The 10,362-nt window shown below is 36.4% G+C and overlaps 2 protein-coding genes across 2 annotated transcripts; one reads left to right on the top strand and one right to left on the bottom strand.

Moving 5' to 3' along the window:
• Positions 1-1,235: 1,235 nt before the first annotated feature.
• LOC140880112 (cysteine-rich receptor-like protein kinase 1) lies at positions 1,236-4,668 on the top strand. The gene is made up of 6 exons (XM_073284230.1): positions 1,236-2,421; positions 2,796-2,915; positions 3,007-3,357; positions 3,611-3,845; positions 3,946-4,090; positions 4,225-4,668. Exons 1-6 carry the CDS (start codon positions 1,635-1,637, stop codon positions 4,597-4,599), a joined length of 2,013 nt encoding a protein of 670 aa, XP_073140331.1. The 5' UTR covers positions 1,236-1,634; the 3' UTR covers positions 4,600-4,668.
• A 957-nt stretch (positions 4,669-5,625) lies between these two features.
• LOC140880111 (eukaryotic translation initiation factor 3 subunit C) lies at positions 5,626-9,478 on the bottom strand. Its single transcript, XM_073284229.1, has 4 exons — positions 9,329-9,478; positions 9,128-9,202; positions 7,062-8,855; positions 5,626-6,749 (listed from the first exon to the last, which is right to left on the bottom strand). The coding sequence occupies exons 2-4, from the start codon at positions 9,149-9,151 to the stop codon at positions 5,784-5,786; spliced, it is 2,784 nt and encodes a 927-aa protein (XP_073140330.1). The 5' UTR covers positions 9,152-9,202; positions 9,329-9,478; the 3' UTR covers positions 5,626-5,783.
• Positions 9,479-10,362: the final 884 nt, after the last annotated feature.

Raw genomic sequence — 10,362 nt, forward strand, 5'->3', positions numbered from 1 at the left:
AATAGATTATTGATTAAGCATTAATTTATAGTCGCAATCCATACACGAGATAACTCGCATTTACATATTTTAATGCAATTAAATGTTTGTTTGAATCTTTAAGGTTTTTTTTTATAAAAAAAAATAAAATCTTTCAGTTATTGATTATGATTAACAAATAATTTAGTAATTTTTTGAATTATTTAAATTGATTTAATATCCTTTATTGGAGAAAGAAGAGGTATTTTTGTCCATCTATTAAATTATCAAAATAATTGTTCTAACTTTAAGCAATATTTTTATAATTGGACCGGTGATCGAATCGGTCTACCTTGAAAAAAAGATCCGACCGATCGAACCGTTTTAATCAAACGATCGGACCGGAAAACCGTTTATATAATATAATATAATTAATAATATATATTAAAGTTTAAAAACCTAAAAGATGTATATAAATAGAGAAAAAAATATATTTATCATATTTTAAAAATTAAATAGCTATATAAATATATTCAAAATATTAATTATAGTTATACATTTTTTAAAAAATAAAAAAATTAATTAAAAAAACTCTAATAATATTAAAATAATATTTTTAACGAAATACAAATTTAAAATAACCATGTATATATATATAATAAAATATTAAATTAAGGTTTTAAAATAAAAACTAATTTTTCAAAAAAAAAATAAAAACAATTCGAAAAACCGGTTGAACCGGTTCTGGGCCAGTTATTGACTAGTTCGATCGGTTTTGACCGATTTTTGACCGGTTTTGAGCGATTCAACCGTTAAAACGGTTTTTAGAAGTGTTCTGCATTGGATCAGTGACCGGTTCCCGGTCGAACCGGTCGGTCCGATTCGGTCCGGTTTTGAAAATACTGCTTCTAAGGGGTAATAGATATGTGCAAACATATGCACCGAATTTTTAGCGTAGTTCTCTGTTAGACGGTCTCACGGATCTTTATTCGTAAGATGAATTGACTCGATCTATCGCAGCTGTAAAAACAATATTTTTTAATTAAAGTATTATTTTTTTTTAGATTTGATAGTTAAAAATGTATTTAATAAAATTGATTAATGTCACATCTCACATGAGTTTGTTATGTTAAATATGACATTTTCTACATAATATTAAATAATTTCACATTAAAGAAATTTTAACATTTGATCAGAAATCTCTCACCAATCTTTAATGCAAACCTTCACGTGCATGGGAAACGGCGACAAAAGATTCAGAAGAAACCCCAAAATTTTCAAATCACGTTCTGTTTCCGAACAAAATAACTTTTAGCCATATCATATGTATTTTTGATTCAATTCTCTGTTCTTAGAAACAGAGCACAACTCATGAATGGCAAAAAACACAGGACGATAAGAAGAAGACAAGGGAATTACCCTTTAAATTATTTTGGTTTTTCATTTTGGAAAGGGGCGTAATTATCCATTTTTTCGCCTCTGTTTTTGCTCAAAAAATTTCTGTATACCGATTTCTTCCATTTGTTGTATGCATAGATTTGTCCCAATTCGGGCGTGAAATTTTCTTGGATATTTGAAGAGGAGGACCAAATCATTATCTGGAGCAATCCCATTTGCAGCATTTTCGACTTTGATTCGAAGAAAAATCAATAAACTCGCAACAGAACCTCGATCCAATGCATTTGATAGATTCCGTTTTTCGTCGTCCTCTTTGCTTTGTTTTCTTGATCGTTTTAATCTTCTTCTTCATCCCCGCCTCCTATTCTGATCCACGGATCGCTGTGGTCGGTTATTCATGCAAAAGCTCTCAAATTTCCGGAGATATAAATCTCAGAAAGAATTATGTTCAAGCTATGCAAGCTTTAAGTGATATTAGTAACTTCGATTACTTTGGAATGCGATCAGTTTTATCCCCAGAACCACAGATTTTTGGTATATTTCAATGCCATGTTGATCTGATACCACAAGATTGCCACATTTGTTTCTATGAGGCAAACAAAAAGCTCAGTGCTTGTCTTCCTGCTGTTGGAGGCTCAATTTTCTTGGAAGGTTGTTTTCTCCGGTACGAGCAGTACAATTTCTTCAATGAAACGGACCAGAAAATTGATCATTTGACGCCCCTCTGTCATGATCCGACCGATATCACCAACGATAAGTACATGAAGACGGAATTCGCTAACAAAGTTCATCAAGCAGTGACAGAAGTGACAGAACTAGCTGGATCGAGTAAAGGGTTCGGAGCATCCGAGGGAAAGAGTGGACTACTTGGTGTTTATGCTTTAGGACAGTGTTTGGAAAACATGGAGCATAAAAATTGTACTCAGTGTTTGTCTGATGCTCGCGCTGAGATTGATAATTGTTTGCCTGGAGCTGAAGGACATGTCATGAATGCCGGTTGCTACTTGAGATATTCAACCACGAAGTTCTTCAGCGATTCTGCATTAGCTGCCCAAAACAAAAAGAGTAGGGGAAATGAATTTCTTTGTAGTTTTCCCTTTCGAATTCGTGCTTATATTTCCATTGTTCATCATATCCCTTTCCATGGACCTGTTTAAACTATCCATTTTATACATATCTATAGGTAGTGTTTGTGAGAGCTTCTAGGAATTACTTCTCAACTTTTCGTTAATAAAATTTCACAAAATTCCAAACATTTTTTGTTAAAAGTCTTAAGACAAAGCTGAGAAATGCTTCGTAGAAGTTCTCTCAGACACTACCATAAGCTGATCATGTAGTAAAACATGTTTTTGGCTCGTTTGATTTTCAGAGTTTTGCTTGATATTTACTATTTTGTACTTTTACATAGATCTCTAACCAGTTTGATATCTATCTACCAGAACAAGGAGATCATAACAATGTTGCAATTCTTGTATTTACCATGCTGTCAATAGTCCTACTACTTTTTTCTGGGCTCGGAGCGTTTATTGGGTATAAGATATACGCAAGCAGTAAACAAGGTGAAATTTTTGTCACGAAGCAACGGATTTCCTCGGTTGTCTACATTTTGTATAGCTTTTCTTATGTGATGTTTCATTACATTCTAAACAGCTCACAGGAAAGTTTCTCGACTCCCATCTTCTGTAAGCTCGTCGGAACTGAACTTCAAGTACGAGATTCTTGAAAAGGCCACGGATTTCTTCCATCCGACGAATAAATTAGGCCAAGGAGGAGCTGGCTCTGTGTACAAGGGGATGCTTTCTGATGGGACGACAGTCGCTGTCAAACGACTCTTCTTCAACTCTCGGCAATGGGCGGACGAGTTCTTCAATGAGGTCCATTCAGTAAGTGGGATTCGGCACAAGAATCTCGTGAGACTTCTCGGTTGCAGCATCGAAGGACCTGAAAGTCTTCTTGTTTATGAATTTGTACCAAACAAAAGTCTTGATCAGCTGCTTTTTGGTACCATCAGTTCCATTGTCTTTTCAAACATATTCCTATGAAGTCTCATTTGTTGAAATTCTTGTACAAACCATTGTGGCTGCTTCCGACTTTGTAATTTAGGGTCGTAACAACTACTCTAATAATTTTGACTATTCATTTTTGTAAAGCCAGTATACATGCAAACCATTTGCTAGTAAGGACCTGAAATGTGACACCATTCATACAATGTTATGATCAGACACTAAATTAGTTTTTACTTTCCAACTGACAGATAGGAAAACTAGCCAACTCTTGAGCTGGGATCAGAGATTCAATATCATACTGGGAATAGCCGAGGGGATCGCGCATCTGCACGAAGGTTGTAAAGTAAAGATCATCCACAGAGATATCAAAAGCAGTAACATACTTGTGGACGATACCCTCACGCCGAAAGTAGCTGATTTTGGTCTTGCTCGTCGTGTTGCTCATAATAAAACTCATATCAGCACCGGAGTCGCGGGAACTATGTGAGTTTCACCCTTCCAATCATCTAAAGAAAGTAAGATATTCCACCTAAGTAGATTATGAAGTTCAAATCAACATGGATTTGTATTTCTTTGGCTGCAGAGGGTACTTGGCCCCTGAATATCTGGTGCAAGGATGTTTAACAGAGAAGGCGGATATATATGCTTTTGGAGTGCTGGCTATAGAAATCGCATGCGGCAGAAAGAACAGCATATTCGCGAACGATTCAGGCTCGGTTTTACAGTGTGTAAGTCTCATGTCCCACAACTGATTTTCCTATGTTTGATGTCTGAAAAAAGGGTTGGTTTCCTGAGCTTCAAATCAAGTGAAAACCAGATGATAAGGAATCTTTTATAAGCTAAATCATATACTCATGCTCAGGTGTGGAAAAACTACAAGTCCAAAACCATTACTGAAGCAATTGACAGCAAACTGAAAGGTGAATTTCAAGAATCAGAGGCCTCCCGAGTACTTCAAATCGGGCTTTTGTGCACACAAACTCGTAGATTGCTGCGCCCATCGATGACTGAAGTGGTTCAGATGCTAAAAACCGACGATATCGTATTGCCTTCACCGCAGCAACAGCCGTTTCAGAATTCGAGTATGCTGTCTTCGGATGGCACAACCAAATCTTGTGAGATGAATAGCTCATCTTCGAATAAGCATTCGACTGTAGACATCATATCATGCGAGTCTTATCCTAGCATGACAAGTACTCAGTCCAACAAGGACATGGAAATGTCTAAGAAAACGTAGAGTCGAAGATCACACAACAACGGAGGAATCCAAGAATGTATCTGACTCTTAAGCGTTCGTAAGAGACTAACATTAAGTGCAGACACACGCAATACTCGTTGAGTCGTGTGTAATATAATATATGAATATCATTACGTGATATTATATTATATCTATATGCATTTATATTATGTTTTTATTTTCAGATAATTGATTTAGGTTTCATTTAAAAACAAAATAAAAAATTTTAGATACTTGATTTAGCTAAAATTTGTTGCATACTTGTACGTGGAAAAGATGGCTTTGGAAAAATACTTTGGTCATACAAATTAATTATTTTTATGAATAGTGACTGAAATAAAATTCAAGAAGGGAATTACATGAATGATAGTTGGCTAATTTCATTTGTAAATGTTTTTGTTTAAGAAGAAAAATTAACTTAAAAGTTTTTTTGTAAAAAAAATATAGTCTTTAAGACATAGTTTATGATTCCTGGAAAAGTATGAACAGAGGAAAACATACGCATCCACCTATTGCAAAAAGTATAATAAAATAAAATAAAGGACAAGTAATGAAGCAAACAAGATAAAGCACAAAAAGCAAAAAGAAAAGAAAAGTGAATGGATTCTCTTTTATGCCTTGAGAAATAAGAAAATGGAGCCCAAATGGTCCAAATAACACTAGCACGTCTAGAATCAAGAAAAGGCAATAGAAAAATACCAAAAAAATTCATCCTTCTAATAAATCGATTTTGGGATGGATTTCATGCACCCAATGCCAATTCAAAACAAGAATGCACCAAATAATTCATGCACGATAAATAATCCAGCGGTAGCAATATTTGACCGGCAAAATAATGAAAATTTAACATTCTATCATTCACTTGACTTTTACACGTTTTTCATGCGACACACGTGCATTTAATCTGAATAACACACATCTCATGGCCAAAAAATTCAGAAGTCGATCAAAACAAGAAGCTCCATGCCAAGTTGTCAACCAAGGAATAAATAGGACTTCAAAAGGGTTTTTAAAAAAATACTTAAAAAGATAAAAATAAAAATCATGAATACAATCACCACAAAAAACTGTGTTTTTTCCTCTTATAATGATAATGTCAAAGTCTCAAAGATCACAAAATCTTAAAATGCTAAATTCAATAATGACAAAACCGGTACTACCAGTTCAAACAGCAAAGATCCCCATCACGTGCGAATTCCTCTGTTGAGATTCACCATCCGAGTTGATGAATCCATGTTGCCACCCCGGGCAGATGCTCCAGTCTGATTCATCCGCCCCCCATCATGATGCCGGGAGCTCTGGTAACCACTTATTCGAGTATGATCCTTTGAATAACCACCACCGACGCCTTGTGCTCTGCCACCAGCATTATATCCTGTCCTCCCACCACTGCTACCTTGCCTGCCCTGATTAAAAGTAAAGTCCTGCCACCTATTACCGCCACCTGAAGCAGCTGCTGCATAATCTTGTCCATCTTTGCGCCTAAGAGGAAGACCGTCCAATCCACCACCACCAATCCGTGCCTCTATTGCTCTCTCATTGGCTTCTGCGAGAATGCTGAGTTTCTCGGTCAATTGAAACGATAGAGCCTGTAGTCTCGTGTGCTCAACATCATGGAAAACGATGCAGCTCGTGGGCTGGTCCCAACTAGCATGAAGCTCCTCATTAATCATCATTTTGCTCACAATACCGTGTGTTTGTGAATTGGAGAGGTTAAACATTTTAGCCAGGTGGTCAAGACTTAGGGAATCGTAGGAGGATGAATAGGTAAAAAGATAGGTCCTCAAAGCCTCTTCCTTAATTTTAGCCTTCAGCATCTCAAGAACATTATCTTTGTTGCGAAGAAGCTTCCAAACATCCAGAGAGTTGATAACATCAAAGGCCTTCTCAAAATCACCCTGCCTTAGTGCCCTTGTGGCAGCCATTACATGATCCCTGACATTTTCAGGGGGCCCAATGAAAGTCTGTCTCTCGCTCACTTCGAGTAACCTGCGGAAAGTCTTGCTAATGACCTTGCGTTTGGCATCATGCACATTGGCTGCCATGTTAGGCACCTCCATCAACATGGCACAACTCAAATGGACAGCTTCAAGAAGCTCAAGATTAATGTGCATGTGGTACGGCATCTGACGCCTCCTCTCCAGTCGCTCCTGGAGATAATATTAACTTGTGAGCCAGATGCACATCAAAATGAACCAAATGGAAACACCAAGCAGCAAAGAAAACTCAATCAGAAGTAACAAATATCAGGAACATTAGCAATTGATGTTTCCATCTTTCGGGGCACATGGACATAAATGTTTCACTGGATGTATTTAAATACACGACTTTTAAACTAGATATAAAGTTCAAGCCTGCTAGCAGCTAAAAAATTAACATTATCTTGAGCATATTAAGCTTCCATATGACGCACAAAAAAAATTGTTACATGAATAAAAAAAGTTATAAATAACAAACTATACCTGTTCTGGTGTCTTCTCGTGATATCTACTCTGGGAAAAACCTTGTGCCAGCAATTCTTTCACTCTGCCAGCAGAATACAACTCTGACAGACAACTGTGGGATTCACCAATAAGCCCCACCCTGAATGAACATAGACCAAGCTGTGCCATCGCCCTGTTGAACAGTATTTGGGTCGAAATATCCATGTGTTGTACATTTTCCTGCAAATGACTCATAAGCAACAAGTCACGAGATGTCGAAAATTCATCCAAGATGGCATGATGGTAGATGTCGCAAAGCATGGCACGAGCCTTTGTCCGCTCATCACCATATTTGTAAATGAGTGATACAAGGACATCCATCAATGCCCTGCTGTTCTCGGGAAAAATAGATCTGCGAGGAACTATCTCAGGAGTTGCAACAAACGCTGATAGTCCCTTGCTTTCCTCAGCTTTGGCTTCCTCTCCAGATTCGACTCCATTGTCTGACTGCTCAGCCAATTTCCTCATTGCATCGTATACCTCTTGCGGCTTATAATATATGAGCTCAACCCGTTTCAGAGCTACCTTTGAGGCACCCTTAAAATCTCCAATATGTTCAAGATATTCTTGCACACTCTGAGCCAGAACAAGGAATGTAGGCTCATCCCTAAGCCTCTCAATATACTCACGGGTATGTGGATCAATAACCTGAAGTGACTTAAAAAACTCCACGTCAATCCTTTCAAGGTAAGCAACCACATTTCCCCAAATCCTGATTTCACCATTAAAATCTGCTCCTTTTTGGGTCTCATTCTCCTCAGGCTCCACCGTGTCCCCTACGACAATATTTGGATACTGGGTCAAAATATCGAGAATGGCAAACATATTCTGCACACATTGTTTCCACACATTAATAGGCATGTGACCACTGAGGCTCGTATTAACGTCAAACTGTGCTGAGACAACACTGAAGAAAATCTCAAGCTTCTGGGCAGGAGTCTTGGCAACCCTCGTTAGGAAAGTGAGCTGCTCAATCAACTCAATTCTTCCAGTCCCCTTTCTACCCCTAGCAGCAATAATCTCCTTAAACTTCTTGTTTACGGTGTCCCATGTTATTTGGCTCGGGTCCTTGAACTGCTTGTCCATCAATTTATCTTTCTTGCTCAACATCTTCTCCCAGCCTAGTCCACTCTCAGCAGCCTCCTTTCCCAACTCTTCTTCTTCCTCACTCTCTTCAGATTCTAGAGTCGCAGGGTCCTCATCAAAGTCATCATCCTCATCTTCATCCTCATCATCATCTTCAGGTTCTTGCTCATCCTCAACCTTTTCCTCGAAAAGTTCTGGCTGCTCCCTACACTTGGCAATAGTATCCTCATACAGCTTATTGTTCTTTTTCAACTTCTGCTTCATGGAGTTCAAGGCCTTCGCATTGCTACTACTCATTTTCTTCTTTGCCTCCTTATTAGCCAAGGCCTGATTCAAGAAATCCTCGAGCATTACAAGGGCTTTTATATAAAGATTTGGAACCCGGTCCGACTCTGTTACCCTCATGACCTTTCCCAATTGCTTATTGATCTTGTCGAAACTTTCTTGCAAGCTGACCCAATCATTGATTTTCATGGCATTTTTCATTTGATCAACAGTGGCAGTCATCTCATCGAATCGCTTGTCCTTGGCAGCCCGGACAACCCTCTTCTGCCCATCAGAATCATCCGAATCACTTTCATTCACATAGTAATACCTTTTTGCAGCAGTTTCTGGAGCCGTCTCCACCGGCCCAGTTTCTTCTTCTTGTTCATCGTAATCGCTCTCCTCCTCGGTTTCACTGTCACCCTAGCATCCCAAAAAAAACACCATAAGCGCATGGGAAAAAAAAAAAAACAAACCACATTCAAAAGAATGCCATCGATATATGTTGGCGTACACATATATAAAGTAAACCTATCTACAGAAACGTCAGGAAGCTTCTCATCAAATTCAGCACATATCCACAATAAAACGAACAATGGCTTATCAATTAATTACACCAAAATCCATTCTTTTTAAAAGCTCAAAGAGTGCAGACCCATATACACGGTTTAATCCAAACTTCAAGAGAAACAGACCTGAGTCCAAAATTTTGAAGCCATCGTGTCCAATAAACCGGGAATTGGTTCCTCGGGGCTCTTGTTGATCGAAATCTGGATAAAATCATCATTGCAAAGAAATTTCAGACGACGTAAGATTAAACTTCGAACCTGACCCACATAATCGAATCAAAACCAACAACTCCAAAAGTATCAAATTAAAATAAGAAAGTAATAAACCTGTTTCGTTGCAGAGGTCCTTAGAAGAGTCCCGCGGTGGTGATGAAAGGTGAGGCTTTTTGCGGCGGCGCCAACGAGGGTTTTTTTACGATGGGAAGGGCTTCAGTTCTAGATATACCTTAAACTGAACAGAGACTCCTATTCGATTCTTTTCAGGATGTAATGTAATAATAACAATTGGGTACAAGCCCATCAGGCCCAAACTTGAAGGGTACAAATACAATTGACTAATTTAGGGCGCATAAATTTCATTCATCAACATGTTTTGGATCAATCTAAATCTAATAATTTAATTAGTTGTTTTATTTTATGAATAGATTATTAATTTTAAATTTTTTTTGTCAGGTTATCTTGATTCTTCATTGTTCCTAAATTTGAGCATACCAATTAAATCATTTTTTTTATACACGTGTTTCGTTAATGTAGAGACTTTCCCTGATTTAACTTATTTTGAAATAACCAATTAATTTTTTTAATATAAGATTCGCTTGATTTTTTTTTCTCAAATAATAATTATATTTTTTATTTATTTATTATATTATCATTATAAATATTACAAATTAATATTTAATTGTAATAATTAGTTATTATTAATACATTTATAATTTTAATTGTAGTACATAATAGAGTGCGTGTGTATATAATTAATTATAATTATTATATTAATATTATGATTACAATAATTACTAATGTTATATTATTACTAATATAAAGTTATTAATATTATAAAGATATGATTCACTATATTTATAATAACACCTGATTGTACTACGTCAAAAAAAACACTTGATAGTATTATTATAATTTTAATAATAATTAATTTATTATTATAAATATAAATAGTAATAGTATTATTGTTAATAATTATTATAATTGTACTCATGAGTCGTGATTATTATTAATATGTTAAAACAACTATTGCATTATTTTTATAGTTTTATGCAAGGTTCTAAAAAACGCAAACATGACGAAACGTATTGATAAAGTTTCAAGCTTCATAAGTTAAACGTGTTTAATATAATTTAAAACGTTTT

Source organism: Henckelia pumila, chromosome 2 (assembly GCF_033568475.1).
Source record: "Henckelia pumila isolate YLH828 chromosome 2, ASM3356847v2, whole genome shotgun sequence".
Taxonomy (NCBI): Eukaryota; Viridiplantae; Streptophyta; class Magnoliopsida; order Lamiales; family Gesneriaceae; genus Henckelia; species Henckelia pumila.

Bases quoted from the DNA above. Each gene is read 5' to 3' on its own strand.
- LOC140880112 (XM_073284230.1), top strand. From the start codon at position 1,635: ATGCATTTGATAGATTCCGTTTTTCGTCGTCCTCTTTGCTTTGTTTTC. The intron at 3,358-3,610 runs GTACCATCAGTT...TCCAACTGACAG, and splicing joins TCTTGATCAGCTGCTTTTTG to ATAGGAAAACTAGCCAACTC. The intron at 3,846-3,945 runs GTGAGTTTCACC...CTTTGGCTGCAG, and splicing joins ACCGGAGTCGCGGGAACTAT to AGGGTACTTGGCCCCTGAAT.
- LOC140880111 (XM_073284229.1), bottom strand. From the start codon at position 9,151: ATGGCTTCAAAATTTTGGACTCAG. The intron at 8,856-9,127 runs GTCTGTTTCTCT...TTGGGATGCTAG, and splicing joins CTTCAAAATTTTGGACTCAG to GGTGACAGTGAAACCGAGGA. The intron at 6,750-7,061 runs GTATAGTTTGTT...TATTATCTCCAG, and splicing joins ACGAGAAGACACCAGAACAG to GAGCGACTGGAGAGGAGGCG.